This window comes from Panthera tigris, chromosome B1 (genome assembly GCF_018350195.1).
Source record: "Panthera tigris isolate Pti1 chromosome B1, P.tigris_Pti1_mat1.1, whole genome shotgun sequence".
NCBI classification, from domain to species: Eukaryota; Metazoa; Chordata; class Mammalia; order Carnivora; family Felidae; genus Panthera; species Panthera tigris.
This window is the reverse complement of record NC_056663.1, coordinates 77,481,409-77,503,633: the sequence shown is the minus strand read 5'-3', so window position 1 is coordinate 77,503,633 and position 22,225 is coordinate 77,481,409. Positions and strand designations below refer to the sequence as shown.

The following is a 22,225-nucleotide window of genomic DNA, read 5'->3' as shown; positions in this document are numbered from 1 at the left end:
TGGACAAATGTATAATGACATGTATCCATCATGCAGTATTATGCAGAATAGTTTCACTGCCTTAAAAATCCTCTATATTCTGCCACATCCCTCCTCCCAACCCCATCTCATTCCTGGAAAATATCAATCTTGATTTTCTCCAGTTTTGCCTTTTCTAGAATGTCATAAGGTTGAAAGTATACAGTGCATGGACTATTCAGATTGGCTTCTTTCACTTAGTAATACACATTTAAGATTCTTCCATGTCTTTTCATGGCTTGATAGCTCATTTCCTCTTACATCTAAATAAACTCCCTTGTCCAGATGTACCACAGTTTATCTATTCATTTACTGAAGGACATCTTGGTTGCTGCCAAGCTCTGGCAATTATGAAAAAGTAGATATAGACATACATGTGCAGGTTTTGTGTGGATATAAATTTTCAATGTCTGTGGGTAAGTTTAATTTGTGTGGACATAAGTTTTCAATGCCAAGGGGCAATCATGCCCCTTTAAACACCAAGGGGCATGATTGCTGGATTTTTTGGTAACAGTATGTTTAGTTTTATAAGAAACCACCAAACTGTTTTCCAAAATGGCTATATCACTGGCATTCTCTTTAACAATAAACTATAGTTCCTGTTGTTCTACATCCTTACCAGCATATCATATTGACAGTGTTCTGGATTTCAGCCATTCTAATAAGGGTGTAGTGGTATCTCTGTTTTCATATGAATTTCCCTGATAACATATGATGTGGAGCATCATTCCAAACACTTGTCATCTGTGTATCTTCTTTAGTGAGGTGTCTATTGATATGGTTTCTGATAGATTGAATGTAATTCTTATCTTTCTACCTCTATAGGAAAGGAATTTTTTTCCATGGCTTCTTTCAGGATTTTTTTTAATCTCTGGTTTTCTGTAGTTTGAAGATGATATGCCTACATCAAAAATGTTGTAGTTTCTGGAACTTATTCTGCTTGGTGTTGCCTGAGCTTCCTGGATCTGTGGTTTGGTGTCTAAGAATAATTTGGGGAAATTTTCAGTCATTATTGTTTTAAATATTTCTATGGTTCTTTCCTCTCTTTCTTCTCCTTCTGATATTCCCATTATCCATGTTACTCCTTTTGTAGTTGTCCCATAGTCCCTGGATATTTTGTTCAGGTATTTTTTTTTCAGTCTTTTTACTCTTTGTTTTTTGATTTTCAAGGATTCTACTGGTATATCCTTTAGCTCAGACAGTCTGTCCTCAGCCATGTCCAATCTACTAACAAGCCCATCAAAGGCATTCCTCATTTCTGTTAGTCCTATCTCTAGTTCTTTTTGGTTCTTTCTCAGTATTTCTATCTCTCTAGTTACATCGCCCATATATCTTTTGCATGCTGTCTACTTTATTCATTAGAGCCTGGAGCATATTAATCATAGTTGTTTTATATTCCTGGTGTGATAACTCTGACGTCACTGCCATGTCTGGTTCTGATGTTTGCTCTAGCTATTCAGATTGTAGTTTTTGCCTTTTTGTATACTTTGTAATTTTTTCTTGATACCCAGACATGATATATCAGGTAAGCTGTAAATAGGCCTCTAGTAATGTGACTGAATGTGTGGGAGGAAATGTTCTATAGACCTATGATAAGGTCTCAGTCTCTTAATATCCCTGTATCTCTCTGGGCTGTGAACTATACAAGTGTTTCTTAGGATCTTTTTTCTCCCCCTATAGGTGGGAGAGGAAGGCCAGAATGGACTGAAGTTGGGTGTTGCCCTTCACCACGTCAGTTAAGCTCTGAAAATAACCCAGCAGGTTAGGCTCCAGTTAACTAATTTCCCTTGAAGGTAGGCCATGTAAAGAAGAGTGTGATCTGGCAAATTTCAAAATGGTTCTGTCTCTCTGATATTTACTGTGGGAATCTGCTCAATTTCCTGGAGGTAACTATCACAACACTGGGGTGGTCTTCTTATGACTGGGTCCTCTTGGAGTTTTGTTGTTGTTGTTGTTGTTGTTGTTGTTGTTGTTGTTTTTTGTTTAACTCTTGGGATTGTTCACACTGAGCCTCCAGCTATTTGCTAATGACAGCTCATTTTTCCTAATTGGTGCTGGTTCTCACATCAATTTCTTTTTTCTTTTCTTTTTTAACATTTGATTTTAAATATGGTATAATATACAGTGTTACATTTGTTTCAGATGTACAGTATAGTGATTCAACAGCTCTACGCACTCATTACTCAGTGCTCATCATGATAAGTGTACTCTCAGTCCGCTTCACCTATTTCACCCACCCTCTCTCCCACATCCCTTGGGTAACCACCAGTTTGTTCTCCAAAGAGTCTGATTTTTGTTTTGTTTTTTACTTTGTTCATTCATTTTATCCAATTCCACATATGAGTGAAATCATAGTATTTGTCTTTCTCTGATTGAGTTATTTCACTTGGCATTCATTCTAGATCTGACCATGCTGTTCGAAATGGCAAGATTTCATTAGTTTTTATGGCTCAGTAATATTCCATTGTGTATATGTACCATTTCTTCTTTATCCATTCATTTATCAATGGCCACTTTCGTTGCTTCCATAATTTGGCTATTTTAAATAACGCTACAATAAATACATGGATGCACAAGTCTTTTTGAATTAGTGTTTCTGTATTCTTTGGGTAAATACCCAGTAGTGCAGTGACTAGATTGTATGGTAGTTCTATTTTTAATTTTTTGAGGAACTTCCATACTGTTTTCCACAGTAGCTGCACTGGTTTGCATTCCCACCAACAGTGCAAGAGGATTACTTTTTCTCCATATCTTTGCCAACCCTTGTTTCTCCCCATATCAATTTCCACTCACCAGTCTCTGCTCTGGTAACTGCAACTCCCTGTATTTGAGTGTCTATCTCTTTAACCAGTTTTCTCTGTCTTTTCCCGTCTCTTATAGATCCATGAGAAGTTAATTTTTTAGTATATTCAGCTTTTTTACATGTTAAAATGGAGTGGAGACTTCCAGGCTCCTTACATGTGGAACCAGAAACCAGAAGTCCTCATTTATTATTTTTTTAATCAAGAAACTGGCTGTAATGTCCATCCTAATCCTAAGCAATGTAAATTCATTAAATATAATAGGAACCAGGCTCTCTGAAAGCTAAGATATAAATTGAGGAACTTGTTCTGTGAACAGAATTTCAACACTAACAAGCAACACATAATAGATATCTATTTAGCCTGTTTGGTGTCCATTAGCTATTTTTCTGTTAGCAGTATGTAATTTTCCTTTGGGGAGCTACCCTTCCCCCAATGGATATAACCTCTGTGAAACTCAAGCAAAATTCTCTGCCCTCCCATGGCAGAGTGTTGGATTCATGATTCAAATTAAGCTAATCAGATGTTCTCTCCCTGGAATTTGAATTTAAAGCATAGAAACAAAAAAGTCTTATAAGTGACAACAGCTTATCTGTCTCCCAAAGACAAATAGAGATTTTTTTTTCCCCTTACTTTTTGCTCCCTAAATCTCTGGAGTAGCTCTGTTTCAAATTCTGTGTGAAATCTGATTCTTTAACTATTTTTCCTATATTTTTCCTATAAATTTTCTTTTTGCTTTGGTTAACCAGAATGGGTTTTCTGTTGTTTATAAACACAAGATCCTAATAAATTAAGCCAAATATACATCACTTTAAAATGCAAATAGCCACCAGGTGTTACATGGACGTATTGAGTCACTATATTGTACACCTGAAATTAATATTACCCTGTATGTTAAACTAACTGGAATTTAAATAAAAACTTTTTAAAAAAAACTTAAAAAATAGATGGGGGAGGAGCCGAGATGGCAGAACAGCATGAAAGTTTTTCTGTGTCTCGCGTCCATGAAATACAGCCAGACCAACACTAAACCATCCTACACACCTAGAAAACTGATGGGAGGATTAACACAGCAATCTGCACAACCTGAACCACAGAATTCAGCAGGTATGTGGCACGGAGAGGTGAGTTTGGGGAGCGAGAAGCCTCAGAGGGTAGGGAACCGCTTTTGGGGACAGAGAGAGGACAGAGACTGGGGAGGGGGGGAGAATATGGGAAAAGCACCCCTCCCCAAAGCAGCTGGAGAGAAAGTGGAAAACTGGAAACAGCCGCAGGGACTAAACTAAAAAGGGAGAAAGGAGAAAGGAGAAGGTTTAAATCCCATTAAGACTGTAAACAACGGCAGGGCAAAGTCTGCAACTCCACAGCTCAATACCTGGTGGTGCTCTGGTGGGAAAGACGAATCCCCAGGAACAGAGTGGGGTCCAGGAGGTTCTCAGGCCACACGGGGAAAAGCGGTTCCACTGCTGGAAGGACATTTGGTAGAGACTGTTGAAGCCACCTGGTCCCAGCACACCCCAGAAAACGGCCACATCCACTGGTACTGGAACAAGGCCGCTAAGGGTGAAGCCTGGTGCCAGATGCGTGTTGTGATTTTCCATAATCCCTGAAAAGCTGCCGCTATACTATCTCGTGAACTTTTTCCAGGGCAGGCTGGCACCTGGCTGCAGTCTCGGGGCACTGGCAGAAGCAGGGTCCAGCAAGCGTTCCTGGGTGCAGCCAACATTTGGCCATTGCTTGTTCAGCCATTGCTCAGTGAGACCCTCCCACAGAGGGGCGGAACGGGTCAAAGCCGCAGTCCTTCAGAAGTAAGGGGCCAGGGAAAACAGCCGCATCTGAGACAAAACTTGGGAGAGAGGTACTGCCTGGGGCCTGGTCATGGAGAGTGAAAAAGCGGGACGTGGACCAAAGCTGAAGACAGAGGACAGGTGCGTGATTTCTGATCCCGGAGAACAGACTGGTAGCCAAATGGTGCCATGGTCACCCCTCCCGCGCATGCGCATATGCACCTACAAGCACCGCCAACAATCCACCCCAGTAGGCTAGCAGCGCCAACTAGTGGAGAGCAGAGCTGTTACACTGAGCCCCACCCAACTGGGCCAACTTCCCTCTTCAAGAACACAAGTCTCACCGCCGACTTATTTTATGGCCTATAAAGCGCTACATAGACTAACTTCTAGGGGAAAACGAAGTAATTTCAGTCCTACTTCAATCTGTGAGCAGGTTCATCTATTCAATTTTCTTTCTTTTGTTTTCTTTTTCTCTTTTACATTTTCTTGAATACAGAAAGAGAAAAAATTCATTTTTATTTTCAATTTTTAATTAAAAATATTTTTCTTTAATTTTTATTATTATATTTTTTACTTTTGTGTAAATTTTTTCAAATTCTATTTTACTTCCATCATTTTGTTTTAGTCTACTTCAGTATATTCACCGTTTCAAATTTTCAAACAATTTCCTTTTTTTCTTCTTTCTTTTTGTTTTTTGTTTTTTGTTTCTTTTCTTTTTCTTGAATGTAGAAAGAGAAAAACTTCATTTTTACTTTCAATTTCTATTAAAAATATTTTGATTTAATTTTTTACCATATTTTTGCTTCTATGTAAATTTTTCAAATTCTATTTTACTTCCATAATTTGATTTTAGTCTACTGCAGTGTATTCACTTTTTTCAAATTTTCAAACGATTTCTTTTTTTCTCTTTTTTCTCTTTTTTCTCTTTTTCATTTCTTTTTTTTCTTGAATATAGAGAAATAAAAAATTCATATTTATCTTTAATTTGTATTAAAAATATTTTTCTTTAATTTTTTCCACTATATTCTTTACTTTTGTGTGTATTTTTTCAAATTCTATTTTACCCCCATCATCTCATTTTAGTCTACTTCAGTGTATTCATTTTTTCAAATTGTCAAACGATTTCCTTTTTTTTCTTCTTCTTCTCCCCCCCCCATTTTTTTTCTCTAATCTGTCAAACCACTTTCAACACCCAGACCAAAACACACCTAGGATCTAGCATCATCTATTCGATTTGTGTGTGTGTGTGTGTGTGTGTTTAATTTTTAATTTTAATATTTTTTAATTTTAACTTTTTTTATTTCAATTTTTATACCTGGTTAATTCCTTTTCTCCCTTCAAAATGACAAAACGAATGAATTCACCCCAAAAGAAAGACCACAAAGAAACGACAGCCAGGGATTTAACCAACACAGATACAAGCAAGATGTCTGAACCAGAATTTAGAATCATGATAATAAGAATACTAGCTGGAGTCAAAAATAGATTAGAATACCTTTCTGCAGAGATAAAAGAAGTAAAAAATAGCCAGAATGAAATTAAAAATGCTATAACTGAGCCGCAATCACGGATGGATGCAGTGGCGGCAGGATGTATGAGGCAGAACAGAGAATCAGCAATATAGAGGACAAACTTATAAAGAACTATGAAGCAGAAAAAAAGGGAGATTAAGGCAAAAGAGCACAATTTAAGAATTAGAAAAATCAATGACTCATTAAAAAGGAACAACATCAGAATCATAGGGGTACCAGAAGAGGAAGAGAGAGAAATAGGGGTAGAAGGGTTATGTGAGTAAATCATAGCAGAAAACTTTCCCAACGTGGGGAAAGACACAGACATCAAAATCCAGGAAGCACAGAGGACCCCCATTAGGTTCAACAAAAAATGACCATCAACAAGGCTTATCACAGTCAAATTCACAAAATACTCAGGCAAGGAGAGAATCATGAAAGCAGCAAGGGAAAAAAAGTCCCTAATATACAAAGGAAGACAGATCAGTTTTGCAGCAGACCTATCCACAAAAACTTGGCAGGCCAGAAAGGAGTGGCAGGATATATTCAGTGTGCTGAATCAGAAAAATATGCAGCCAAGAATTCTTTATCCAGCAAGGCTGTCCTTCAAAATAGAAGGAGAGATAAAAAGTTTCCCAGACAAATAAAATTTAAAGGAGTTTGTGACCACTAAACCAGCCCTGCAAGAAATTTTAAGGGGGACTCTCTGAGGGGAGAAAAGATGAATATATACATATAAAAATAAGTAAATACCAAAAGCAACACAGATTACAAAGGACCAGAGAACACCACCAGAAACTCAACTCTACAAGTATCATAATGGCAATAAATTCATATCTTTCAGTACTCACTCTAAATGTCAATGAACTCAATACTCCAATGAAAAGACATAGGGTAAGGGAATGGATAAGAAAACAAGATCCATCTATATGCTGTTTACAAGAGACCCACTTTAGACCTAAAGACACCTTCAGATTGAAAATAAGGGAGGGAGAACCATCTATCATACTAATGGTGAACAAAAGAAATCCAGAGTAGCCATACTTATATCAGACAATCTAGACTTCAAAATAAAGACTGTATCAAGAGATGCAGAAGGGAATTATATCATATACAAGGGGTCTATCCACCAAGAAGACCTAACAATTGCAAACATTTATGTGCCAAATGTGGGACACCCAAATATATAAATCAATTAATCACAAACATAAAGAAACTCATCGATAATAATACCATAATACTAGGAGACTTCAACACCCCATTAACAGCAATGGGCAGCTCATCTAGTCAAAAAATCAGCAAGCAAACAATGGCTTTGAATGACACATTGGACCAGATGGACTTAACAGATATATTCAGAACATTTCATCCTAAAGCAGCAGAATACACATTCTTCTCCAGTGCACATGAAACATTCTGCAGAATAGACCATATACTGGGACACAAATAAGCCCTAAGTAAGTACAAAAAGATCAAGATCATACCGTGCATATTTTCAGACCACAACGCTATGAAACTCGAAATCAACCACAAGAAAAAATTTGGAAAGTAACAAATACTTGGAGACTGAAGAACATCCTACTAAAGAATGAATGGGCTAACCAAAAAGTTAAAGGGCAAATTAAAAAGTACATGGATGCCAAAGAAAACAATAACACCACAACCCAAAACCTCTGGGAGGCAGCAAAGGCGGTCATAAGAGGAAAGTATATAGCAATCCAGGCCTTCCTAAAGAAGGACGAAAGATCTCAGATACACAACCTAACCTTACGCCTTAAGGAGCTGGAAAAAGAACAGCAGGTAAAACCCAAACCAGCAGAAGACAGGAAATAATAAAGATTAGAGCAGAAATTAATGCTATCAAAACCAAAAAAAAAAAAAAACAAAAAAAAAAACAGTAGAACAGGTCAATGAAACCAGAAGCTGGTTCTTTGAAAGAATTAACAAAATTGATAAACCATTAGCCAGTTTGATCAAAAAGAAAAAGGAAAGGACCCAAATAAATAAAATAAAGAATGAAAGAGGAGAGATCACAATAAAAACAACAGAAATAAAAACAATAACAAGAGAATATTTTGAGCAATTACATGCCAATAAAATGGGTAATCTGGAAAAAATGGACAAATTCCTAGGAAGATATACACTACCAAAACTGAAACAGGAAGAAATAGATGATTTGAACAGACCCATAACTAGTAAGGAAATCGAATTAGTAATAAAAAATCTGCCAAAAAACAAGAGTCCAGGGCCAGATGGCTTTCCAGGGGAATTCTACCAAACATTTAAGGAAGAGTTAACACCTATTCTCTTGAAACTGTTCCAAAAAATAGAAATGGAAGGAAAACTTCCAAACTCTTTCTATGAAGCCAGCATTACCTTGATTCTAAAACCAGACAGAGACCCCACTAAAAAGCAGAACTATAGACCAATTTCTTTGATGAACATGGATGCAAAAATCCTCAACAAGATATTAGCCAATCAGCTCCAACAATACATTAAAAAATTATTTACCATGACCAAGCGAGATTTACACCTGGGATGCAGGGCTGGTTCAGTATCCGCAAAACAATTAATGTGAATCATCACATCAATAAAAGAAAGGAAAAGAACCATATGATCCTCTCAATAGATGCAGAGAAAGCATTTGACAAAATACAGCATCCTTTCTTGATAAAAACCCTCAAGAAAGTAGGGATAGAAGGAGCGTACCTCTATGAACAACCCAATGCTAATATCATCCTCAATGGGGAAAAACTGAGAGCTTTCCCCTAAGGTCAGGAACAAGACAGGGATGTCCATTCTCATCACTGTTATTCAACATAGTATTGGAAGTCTTAGCCTCTGCAATCAGACAACACAAAGAAATAAAAGGCATCCAAATCAGCCAGGAGGAGGTCAAACTTCCACTCTTCGCAGATGACATGATACTCTATATGGAAAACCCAAAAGATTCCACCAAAAAACTGCTAGAATTGATTCATGAATTCAGCAAAGTTGCAGGATATAAAATCAACGCACAGAAATCAGTTGTGTTCCTATACACCAACAATGAAGTGACAGAGAAATCAAGGAATCGACCCCATTTACAGTTGCACAAAAAAACCAGAAAATACCTAGGAATAAATCTAATCAAAGAGGTGAAAAATCTATACACTGAAAACTATAGAAAGCTTATGAAAGAAATTGAAGAAGACACAAAAGAATGGAAAAAGATTCCATGCTCCTGGATAGGAAGAACAAATATTGTTAAAATTTCGATACCACCCAAAGCACTCTACATATTCAATGCAATCCCTATCAAAGTAACACCAGCATTCTTCACAGAGCTAGAACAAATAATCCCAAAATTTGTATGGAACCAGAAAAGACCCCGAATAGCTAAAGCAATCTTGAAAAAGAAAACCAAAGCAGGAGGCATCACAATTCCAGACTTCAAGCTATACTACAAAGCTGTAATCATCAAGACAATATGGTACTGGCACAAGAACAGACACTCAGATCAATGGAACAGAATAGAGAACCCACAAATGGACCCACAAATGTATGGCCAACCAATCTTTGACAAAGCAGGAAAGAATATCCAGTGGAATAAAGACAGTCTCTTCAGCAAGTGGTGCTGGGAAAACTGGACAGTGACATGCAGAAGAATGAACCTGGACCACTTTCTTACACAATACACAAAAATAAACTCAAAATGGATGAAAGACCTCAATGTATGACAGGAAGCCATCAAAATCCTCAAGGAGAAAGCAGGCAAAAACCTCTTTGATCTTGGCCGCAGCAACTTCTTACTCAACACGTCTCCAAAGGCAAGGGAAACAAAAGCAAAAATGAACTACTGGGACCTCATCAAAATAAAAAGCTTGTGCACAGCAAAAGAAACAATCAGCAAAACTAAAAGGCAACCGACAGAATGGGAGAAGATATTTGAAAATGACATATCAGATAAAGGGTTAGTATCCAAAATCTACAAAGAACTTATCAAACTCAACACCCAAAAAACAAATAATCCAGTGAAGAAATGGGCAAAAGACATGAATAGATACTTCTCCAAAGAAGACATCCAGATGGCCAACTGACACATAAAAAAATGCTCAACATCACTCATCATCAGGGAAATACAAATCAAAACATAATGAGATACCACCTCACACCTGTCAGAATGGCTAAAATTAACAACTCAGACAACAGATGTTGGCGAGTATGTGGAGAAAGAGGATCTCTTTTGCATTGTTGGTGGGAATGCAAGCTGGTGCAGCCACTCTGGAAAACAGAATGAGGTTCCTCAAAAAACTAAAAATAGAACTACCCTACAACTCAGCAATTGCACTACTAGGCATTTATCCAAGGGATACAGGTGTGCTGTTTTGAAGGGACACATGCACCCCCATGTTTATAGCAGCACTATCAACAATAGCCAAAGTATGGAAAGAGCCCAAATGTCCATTGATGAATGAATGGATAAAGAAGATGTGTTATACATATACAATGGAGTATTACTCATCAATCAAAAAGAATGAAATTTTGCCATTGGCAATTACGTGGATGGAACTGGAGGGTATTATGCTAAGTGAAATTAGTCAGAGAAAGACAAAAATCATATGACTTCACTTATATGAGGACTGTAAGAGACAAACCAGATGAACATAAGGGAAGGGAAACAAAAATAATATAAAATCAGGGAGGGGGACAAAACAGAAAAGACTCATAAATATGGAGAACAAACTGACAGTTACTGGAGGGGTTGTGGGAGGGGGAATGGGCTAAATGGGTAAGGGGCACTAAGGAATCTACTCCTGAAATCATTGTTGCACTATATGCTAACTAATTTGGATGTAAATTTTAAAAAATAAAAAAATAAAATTAAAAAAGAAGATCTACAAAGTTGACTAATAAAGAGAAAAGTCCTAATATGTATTGAGAACTTATATTCCCAAGCACTATTCTTGGCCTTTTGTACCTATTTATGATTTAATCACCTTGACTTCTTTGTGAGATAACTGTTATAACTCACTAGATAAATTGTTTGAAGGGAGAATTGGAGACATTAAATGATGTGCCTAATAAATTAAAAAAATAAAAATAGAAAATTTAAAAAAATTAAAAACTTAAAAAATAAATAAAATGCAAATAGCTTTCAGCAATATAAAACATGGTTTTCCTTTGGTGTCTATGGGTAATTATATGTAAATTATGTATAAAACCTCAATATTTAAATGAATTCCAATTTTAAAATAAAATCAGAAATGACTATCACTTACATTTTTTTCTGTCCATCCATTCCTCCAGCTCTACAAAGTTTATAACTTGTCTTGTCCTCCACAGACCAAGTCGATATTTAACACGATGGATTAGTCTATGATACATGTTTATAACTGCTCTCAAATTTGGTCCATGATGCAAAGCCTATAAAACAGCAATATGGACAGTAAAGCCCCATATTTACATATTTCTTTTATGTGTATTTAATCTGAATTTGCCCTTTTCATTTCATCTATTTCACCCAGTTTCTTAAATTATGAATGTATTTGTTAATGTTTATTCTGTAGGTTGGTTAAACACATGCACTGTTGAATGAGATAATCTCTTTCGAGTGCAGAGAGCTTCATCATAAACTGTTTTGTCATCAGATACCCGTAATTCCCATATCATAGAGTTTTCAATGATGGATACTTTCATGAAAGCTTCCTAGGTTGACATCCAGATTTCTATATATGTAACCCACTTGGCCAGAATAAAAAAAGTTTTAAGGCAGTTTCTGTAATGGTGATTCTTGCCTAAGCTATTCACTAGGGGTGGGTGCTCAAATTCTCGTTCATTTTCTTTCTTTTGAAAATTGTATGTTTGTATCTTTTACTTATTTTTTACTATAGTTTTTCATGTCTTTAAAACTCTGTTAAATAAATTAATCATTTTCAACATATGTGCAAGTTTTGTTCTTTCAATTTACCTTTTAACTGTGACTATATTTTCTATATATACATTTTCTATATTCTACTACAATAAATTTGAAAAATTAAAGTATAAAAACCAATCTATTTCAGATTTCTTCTTTTCTAAGTAGTTTCATTTTATTTAACAATTCAATTATTTTTACTGGTTTACATTTTCTAGCTCATTAATTTCTCTATCTTTATTAATTCCTTTTTTAAGGATTATTTTCCTGTGCTTGACTTCTTAAATTATAAATCTTTTTTTTATTTTTTTTTTAATGTTTATTTATTTTTGAGACAGAGAGGGACAGAGCATGAATGGGGGAGAGTCAGAGAGAGGGAGACACAGAATCTGAAACAGGGTCCAGGCTCTGAGTTGTCAGCACAGAGCCCAACGCGGGGCTCGAACTCACAGACAGCGAGATCATGACCTGAGCTGAAGTCGCCCACTTAACTGACTGAGCCACCCAGGTGCCCCTTGACTTCTTAAATTAAAGACATCTATTTTCATTACTTTTTTTTAGAATGTGTTTAAGCCCATGAATTTTTCTCTGAGTCATCTTTCCTTTGATGTGCTTTGTATACCGTTTTACAAGTGAAAAAACTGAAGCAAAAAAAAAAAAAATCTTTAAGTTTTCCAGTTATTGGGTGGTTTTCTGCAATAGCTATTAAGTTAGTAAATTGCAGAACTGGTCTTGAACCCAAAACTAGGACACTTCAGAGCCCATACTTTTTATTATACACTATATTCCTCTTAATTTACTTGAATTTAGTATTTTTTGTGCATTCTGTGAATTTTTGTTTTGGTTTCTTTCCTAAAACATTTCTTTCAACATTTAATAACATTTCCCAATGTTTATTTTTAATCTGCCGTTTATTCAACAGGCTGTCACTTTATTTTAAAAAAATAAATGAATTGGTCACACTTGTGGAGCATTCCCTACCATATGAATTTTAGTGGAAGGCAGAACAAACCTCCCACAATTTGAAGCCACACATCAGATACTAATGACCAAAGCCTCCTCTGTTAAAGCTTTGTTCATTATCCACATCAACACCAGATTTTGAATCGAAACTCGTGATGGTTTAGATGCAAAACACTGGTATATCCATTTGCGTGGTAGAGTGTGGCAGCAATATCCATTTTTCAAGGGCAGCATTTGTGGAGGTAGGAATACCCAGGATTGGGTGTCTGCATTAGATTCCTTCTATGTAGGATGTAGTTGGAGTTCTGAGAGCTATCTAACCTTCATCATCCCTTCATGTTTCTAAACTTAGTTCTCCAGACCTCTGCCCAGTATTCTCCTCAATATCTCTCTGCTTAAATCTGTTAGCAGGTTTCTTTTGCTTATAATTAAGAATCAAGCAATGTTTTCATTGTGCCCTTAGAGCATGAGCCAAAAGGATCCTGGTTGCAGTGTGTCTCTTAGACGGATGATGACATTTGCTAAGAGAGCAGGAGCACTGGGCAGCTATCAGACCCAACTGGAGTGTGTTTCCCTCCAAATTTAATAGAGCCTCTTTGGGGACACAACCCAACTTGTGGGGGACTCCTCAGATCTAAGGCATTCAGAAGGTTACCTAGGTTTTTATGTTTAACAATTTGGGTCAGATCTGCATGGTTCATCTGCATGGTTCATCTGCATGGTTCTGCATGGAAAATAATCCATGCATCTGCAACCATGTCCATCTGCATGGTTCTTATTACAATGTGTCTCTCTCCCAGTCCTCTGCATGGGAATATGCCTCTGCTATGGTGCTATGTACATCTCAGTTAATAAATCTTTCACCAATTTCTAAACATTTCTCAAGATAGAATCTATCAGAAAAATGTACAAATTGATATTTACAAAAACAATATTGGAATCTAAAAGACACACTGCAAATTAGTAATTATAGTTTTCCAATTCATGCTAACTTAAAAGGTAAACGTATCATACTTATGACACATCAACATTTAAATTTTTTCCAGTATGCACTTTCAGTCTGCCTTTTGTTTGATATAGTCATCTCTCTTTTTAAAAAAAAAGTAATGGGGTGCCTGGGTGTCTCAGTCTGTTAAGTGTCCAACTTTGGCTCAGGTTATGATCTCACTGCTCCTGAGTTTGAGCCCTGTGTTGGGCTCTGTGCTGACATCTCAGAGCCAGGAGCCTGCTTCAGATTCTGTCTCCATCTCTCTGCCCCTCCCCTGCTCACTCTCTGTTTCTGTCTCTTTCTCTCTCTCTCTCTCTCAAATATAAAATAAAACATTAAGAAAAATTTTTTGAAGTAAGGAATGGATTCCTTGCTTGGATAATTCCACTACCATATGACACTTACTAGGGCTTAATTTCTTTGATTACTAGCAGGAGTTCTCTCTTTTCATATTTATTTGCCATTTATACTTCTACAGAGAAGCTATTATTATGGTATATTTCTTATCAGTTTGTAAGAGATCTTTACATGTGGAGTTTTTTTAAATACTTGCGAAATATTACATCAAATGTTTTACTACAGATTGACTTTCTAACTTTTAAAAAATGATGTTTATTGTGTACTCCATTGGAGTACTACGTGGCAATGAGAAAGAATGAAATATGGCCCTTTGTAGCAACATGGATGGAACTGGAGAGTGTTATGCTAAGTGAAGTAAGCCATACAGAGAAAGACAGATACCATATGGTTTCACTCTTATGTGGATCCTGAGAAACTAACAGAAACCCATGGGGGAGGGGAAGGAAAAAAAAAAAGAGGTTAGAGTGGAAGAGAGCCAAAGCATAAGAGACTCTTAAAAACTGAGAACAAACTGAGGGTTGATGGGGGGTGGGAGGGAGGGGAGGGTGGGTGATGGGTATTGAGGAGGGCAACTTTTGGGATGAGCACTGGGTGTTGTATGGAAACCAATTTGACAATAAACTTCATATATTGAAATAAATAAATAAATAAATAAATAAACAAACAAACATTAAAAAATAAAAAATAAAAAAAATAAACCAATTTGACAATAAACTTCATATATTGAAAAAAAATGATGTTTAAAAATAAAAGCAGGTAACTTAACCACGTATATTAACTGAAGTGTAACCTTGTTTAAACACTTACATTGGACATTATCTAAAAGGTTCTTTATACAAAAACCTTATTAAAACTAAGCAGGAAAAGATTTTTAAACTTAAACTAAACCAAATGAAATAAAAAAATGAGTATTTTGAGTTGTTATCTTAAACACATATACATAGACACACACAAGTATACAAGCCATAAATAATGTTAACTATGATTTTTGTATTCACTTCCCCATCCACTAAAGAATTAGTGAAGCCCTTAGCCACACCCATGTAGCTAAAGCAAATGTCTCTCCCCTGGGCTTGGTTCTTCTCTTTTTAGGCCTCTTCTCTATAACACCTGCTGTTGTCATCCCCTCTGATCTTGGTCAGAATGATTATTATATACCTGAAGTACATGGTTAATCCTTCTATCTCTAATTGCTTAGTATAAAGACTGTGAGTACACATTCTTAGTCAACTGTATCACTGAATCTTGTTTTCCTCCCACACGCCTCTGCAAAACGTAGCAGCTTCTGATTGCCACACAATTGGTGTCCCTTTATATGAATATAGCATCTCTCTGCATCATTCCCCTGATATGATCACATCCCAATTGGCTTTACAGTATTAGAAGGTAGTTTTAATCTAAATTTGGCTTTTGACCGGACACTCCAATGTCTATGTTGAGCCTGATCTAAGAAAAGACTCCACCATTTTGCAATGATTGCTGAATACTGCTGTTACCAAAATGGTCTAATGTTTTAAAGGGTCTGTAGCCAGACAGGCTTCAGTTTTATGCTCAAAATTCAAATATGCCAGTGGCTGGATGTGTAACTTTAGACAAATTTTGTTAACTCTCTGTGCCTTACTTTTCATAGCTAGTAAAGATAATTATGCAACTTAGAGGGATGGTATCACTTCAATTCTTGATCCCCAACCTCACCTGGCCTGAAAATTCACCCATGTTTTCCTAGGCATCTCTCTTTTTTGTCATTTTCTATAGAAATTCAATCTCCTCAAACATTCAAACTCACTCATTTAGAATGAGAGCATTCTAAATGCTCTCAGCAAATGACCTTGTCCCTTACTTCACCAAGGAGAAAACATTAGATTATTGCTATCTCAACTTCCTATCACCAAATCTAAACACTCAGCAATACCGTTTGGTCCTACAATACAGAAATATGTCTCTCTTACCTAAGGCTAATCCTGTCAGGTGTCTTAAAAACACACCCTTTCCAATATTCTTAGCCTTTTAATATGGATTATCCTCATCTCTCATATCATCAACCTTCTCCTCTTACTAGCTTTTTCAATAAGCATTTAAATGTACTTAAGTATTTTCCATCTTAACCTTTCTTTCCCTAAACCTCATAGTGTCTCATCTTTATCTACTCTAGATATTTTCACTTCCTTGACTTCACTTCCTTGCTTCCTTGCAAAATTTTTGTCTCAGGGAGTTACATTATAATGGAAGGAACAGTAATCCAGTAAATAAATATCTATGTGTTGGGTGGCAATAAGTGGTTTGAAAAACAATAAAGTCTTTGAAATGGAATAGGGAGTGACCAACATCACATCTACTGAAACTTGCCAGGGTGATCCATGAACTAACTATTGTAAAGACAGGAAATTCTCTCTAGACCTTCATTCCTAGCAGCATTTGAGACTAGCTACCCTGCTTTCTTTCTTAGACTGCCTCTGAACTTCCTTGATCTAGCATATTCTGGTTTTGTTCTTACCCCTCTGGCTAATGCTTTACTGTTACTGGATTTTTCATCATCTGCCTTCCTCCTGAACAGTGTGCTTTCTCACTCTTACCCTTTAACTGCTTTTCTCCTTACTCTATATATTCTCCCCAGACAATACATCAATTCCCGTGGCTCCAGTTAGTATCACTAATAATAATCTCAAATCTCTGGATGGGGGCAGAGTACAGGAAGTTATCCTTGGTCAGGAAGCTAAATAAAAATATTTACAAATTTTTTTTTTTCAAATTTCTCATCTTCTGATCCAGATATTCTATTATAATCCTCTATCATATTGAAAATAACTTATTTTAACTAATTTAATTAATTAATTAACTAATTAGGGACCTAATATGTGCCAGGAATGTTCTAGACTTTGTGAACAGATTAATAAACAGAAAAGGCAAAATTTTTGTCTCAGGGTGTTACATTATAATGGAAGGAACAGTAATCCAGTAAATAAATATCTATCTATGTGTTGGGTGGCAATAAGTGGTTTGAAAAACAATTAAGTCTTTTAAATGGAATAGGGAGTGACCAGACTGGACGTTAGTTTTTGGGTAGTATCGGGCAGTCTTTTTGATAATTAACACAGGTTAATTAGCACAGACATGAATGAAGAGAGCCATCTAGTCACCTGGGTAAAGAGCTTTCTCGGAGATAACATGAGAATCATTGCTAAATGGAGCTACTTTCATGAGTGGGAAGGTTTTATCATCTTCCTCAAGTGTGTTAAGGTGGAAAAGAATTTAAGAACTACTGATGAATTCTAAATGTTTCCTTATGGGCCAATCTTCCTTCTGAGTTTTGGACCCAAATATTCAACTTCTTCCCAGACATCTCAAAGATTTCCCACAGGTAGTTCAAAGTCAGTGTTAAAACTTGGACTCTCCTTTCCTTTATGCCCCACTCCTACCTGCTCTTCCTCTTAACTTCTGTATTTCACAATCATCCACTGGGTTGCCCAAGACAAAAACCACAAAAACTGAGGAACTGTTCTTGACTCCTCCCTCTCCCTTACCTTCAAGTCCATTTAAACCCAATGTCCTATCTTTGCTCCATCTCTCCATCCCTAACTCAAGCCACCATTGTCACACACTGAATTATTGACAAAGTATATTAGTTGTCCTCTCTTCCTCTTCCCCAATTCACTACCCAGAGACAGTAATTTTTCTAAAAGGCAAATCTGTTAATATCACTGATTTCCTTTAAAGTCATCCATTCCCATATACTAAATAAAAGCATAAAGTCCTTAGCCTGATTTTTAAGAAAATGCGTAATCTAACTGCTATCTCAGCATCATCTACTGCCACTGTCCTCCCAACCAACCCCTAGCCCCTCAATGTTCTATCTCCCCTAAGGCCATTGATATTGTCTTTCCCTGTGCCTACAACACTCTGAGCCTCTCAGATGACCTGACAAAACATAACTTCCCCTCATTTTCCAGATCTCAATGTATAGGCACTATCCAACCCCTACACCAGACACAGCCTTTTGGATTAAATGGCCTTTCTAATTTCTCTATTAGTACCCAATACTTCTTTTAGTTATCTGCATATATCTCTGGACTATATGCTCTATGATATCACACACCAGGCAAGAAATTGGATCCAGTAGTAACTGTTATTAATTTTTTTAAGTAATCTTGAATAAAGAACACAGTTCCCCTGGTGTCTGGGAGCTAGCAAACTTACGTAATAAAACTTTTCTGATCCATGTCGCCTGTGCCATAGGGCCTATGTATGGGCTTAAGGATTTTCTTATTGTTTCTGTTTTGTGTTTTGAGATAATGAGAGAAAATCTATAATCTATTGAACTTTCAAAGGATTCTATAACCTCCAAAAGGTTAAAAACCACTGGCCTATGTATGGAGTATTGCTATCATAACCTTAAGCCTCAGATTTTCCAGAAGTATCCCAAGTTTATTTATTCAACAAATATTTATTCAAAAATAACAAATATTTATTCAAAATTCAATTTGAACACTTTCTTATTGCAACCATCAGCTTTTCAAGTGCCCTAGGATTTCAGTATGTTTGGCAAATAGCAAATGAATATTATCAATTTAAGCCTAAAATTTAAAAATTTAAATTATAAATATTCATAGAAAAATATTAAAATTAAGTAAAATCTTAGAGGCATTATGCTCAGAAAAATACTGTTTTTGTATCTTTATAGGTTTTTTTTAAAGATCATTATTAATTATTCCAAAACACATGCAAACAACACAGAGTTTTTAAAAGGAAAAGGACACTTTCAATGGTGGAAACAATTCTGGTACTTAAATGCAGCAACCTCTGTGGTACCCTTATGACTGATCTAATTCAATGTTGCTTCATTATTTCTAAATAAACCCAAGCTGGAGCATTTCACAGGAAATGGTGGAAATTGTACATTCTCTTGAGGTATCGTAAAGTGACATTCTCATAGACACTTTCCACGGCTACAAGATCTGAAGCAGTAGCCAAACAATATGACCATGGAAGTCTTCCAGCGCAGGGATTGCCATGGTGCTGACAATTATCCAGTGATTTGCTGCACAGCCTCTAGGGCAGAAACTCTATCAAGAATTCCCCCAACTGCAACCCTGTACACAGGCACAGTCCTGGAACCTGACGATGTGTGCATTACAGGCCTGATGCACTAGCTGTTCAACAGCAGGCAAGACAACATTCACCATATAAACAGAGCAGTCATCCAACATACAAAGCACCATATGAGTGATATAATAAAAAAGAAAATCAGTGATTGTAACAAATTTTATAACCAAGTCAAAGTCAACAGTCTAGTTTAAACTGGCTCCAACCCATTAAAAGTGCTTCCCATTCTTTCCATTTCAAATTCTACCTCTACATAGAAATTCAGCATTTTCCTTGTCTCTCCTTTTCACCATTCTCTTGGGCCCATTCTTGCTCTCTAAGTTTACTAAGACTCATTTCTCTACCAGAGGTGATGGATGACTCTATAATTCACTCTAACGCAAGAAATTCTATAATTAAATCATAATATAAATACATAATCATATATGTGATATATAACCATATGATATATGTTATATATTATGTACTTATATATACGTGTGTGTGTATATATATATATATATATATATACACATATGCATATACATTATTTCTCTCTACATATAAATATGAATCATTGGGAGTGTCCTGATAAATTTCTATAACTATATTTTGTTGAATTAATTCATCCATTCAATACATATTTACTGAATACTTACCATGTACTAATCACTATTCTAGGCATTCAAACACAGTAGCAAACAAAACAGAAACAATGTAAACATATACAAAAAACTAAACAAACAAGAAAAAAAGCAGATAATAAGTGCAAATAGTTAATATAATAGAGAGTGTATATTACATGTCAAAATAGTGTAGTGCTATAAATATAAAAATAAAGGGTATATTCTTCCAAATAGGTCACATATTTGTATTGCTTATGACAGACATGTATATAAAGGTCACAATATAGATAGCTGAGCACAAGAATGACCAAAAGGATAGAGAGATAATTACTGCTTAACGGACCTGAGACACTGTCTAAGCACATATATGCAAGGAAGATCTTGAAAGATGAGTTGGAGTTTATCAGAAGATTAGGAAGGAAGAGTATTCCATCTGAAGAGAACAGCATAAAAACTTAAGATATAGGGGCGCCTGGGTGGCTTGGTCGGTTAAGCGTCCAACTTTGGCTCAGGTCATGATCTCACGGTCCGTGAGTTCGAGCCCCATGTCAGGCTCTGTGCTGACCGCTCAGAGCCTGGAGCCTGTTTCAGATTCTGTGTCTCCCTCTCTCTCTGCCCCTCCCCTGTTCATGCTCTGTCTCTCTCTGTCTCAAAACTAAATAAACGTTAAAAAAATTTTAAAAAAAAAACATAAGATATAATAGGAAACAATCAGGGAATTAAAGAATTTGGGCTTTGCTAGAGCACATGGCATTAGTGAGGAATTCTCATGTGAGGAAGATGGACAGCAGGCAAGTGCCATACCAGGGAGGTAATGTGTACCATGTTATGTTAGAGAATTTATGCTTTCTCTTATAAGCAATATAGGCCATTAAAAGAGGATAAGAAATGGCATAAGGTAATCTATGTGAAATTTCTATAATTTTATATGACAGATTGGGGGGTAAGTAGAAAAGAGGATAAATAGGAGATAACTGTAGTTCTCCATGTGAGAGTTAGTAACTAGAAGCTCTGGCAAGAAACAAAGAGAGGAAGAGCAACACAAGAAATATTATGCATGTGATAATCAATTAAATATGGAAGTGAGCGAGTTGAAAGTATAAAAAACTCCAGGTATAGCTTGGTGGGTGGTGGAATGGTTCATCAGTATAGGTAGTACGGGGTGGGGGTTGGGGGGGTCCAAGATAGGGCATAGGAAAATCCTGAACTCCTCTCTTCCCACAAGCACACCAAACCTGCAGCTATGTATGGAACTATTCCCTCTAAAAAAGAACTGAAAACTAGCAGAACTATTCCTCTATAACAAAGGATTAAAGGTCCACATCCAGATGGGTAGGAAAACCAACAGGGTTTGCATCCAAGGAATACAAAGGGCTGTAGGAAACCAAGATTCTCTTATTGAAAGGCTCACCTGCAGTCTCACTCATGTTGGGACCTACCACAAAAGCAGCAGTTTGAAAAGCACCTAGACTACAGGTGAAGGAGATTCACTTGCTAATCTTAAAGGATTTGTTGAAGGGGCAGGGGACAGCTGGGACTCTCTGCAGAGATGGAGGCACTGGCAGCTGTCAGTTTTGCACTCTCTCCCCACCCCGCTAGCACAGGAGAGTATGTACAGACTCAGTGCCATCCTGCTGCCTTGCTAAGGCTGGTGGGGGTAATGGCGGTGGCCCCCTGCCTTCACTGGCTGGGGCCCATGAGCGTGAGCAGTCACAACATTCTCCCAGTCCCTTGCTAAAGACTGTGAGCATGGGTGGTTGCAGCCCTGCTCCACTCCCTAGCTGGGGCCAACAAGTGCAAGTGATCATGACATTCTCCCACTCCCGTGCTAAAACCAGCATTAAATTTAAGACTGAAATCGTACCAAGCATGAACACTGAATAGTATGAAACTAGAAATTAATTACAAGGAGAAAAGAAAACTCACAAATATGCGGAGATTAAACAGCATACTACTAAACAACCACAGAGTTAACAAAGAAATCAGAGAAATTTTTAAAATACCAAGAGACAAAGGGAAACGGATATATGACATACCAAAATCTATGGGATGCAGCAAGTATTTCTAAGAGGCAATTCATAGCAGTACAGGCCTACCTCAACAAAAACCAAAAACAAAAAAACAAAACAACACAAAAAAACAAGAAAAATCTCAAATAAACTATTTAATTTTGCACCTAAAGGAATAAAAGAA

At 36.6% G+C, this 22,225-nt stretch overlaps 1 protein-coding gene across 23 annotated transcripts in view; it reads right to left on the bottom strand.

Moving 5' to 3' along the window:
• The window catches only part of IQCM (IQ motif containing M), a 644,218-nt gene that overhangs the window by 363,598 nt on the left and 258,395 nt on the right, over positions 1-22,225 (bottom strand). For all 23 annotated transcript variants that reach the window (XR_006216738.1, XR_006216737.1, XR_006216740.1 and 20 more), the window contains one exon: positions 11,382-11,526. Coding sequence is in view for 19 of the 23 variants with exons in the window: in XM_042983796.1 (XP_042839730.1) it covers positions 11,382-11,526 (145 nt within the window). In the remaining 4 variants the exon portion in view is untranslated. The remainder of the gene's footprint in view (positions 1-11,381; positions 11,527-22,225) is intronic.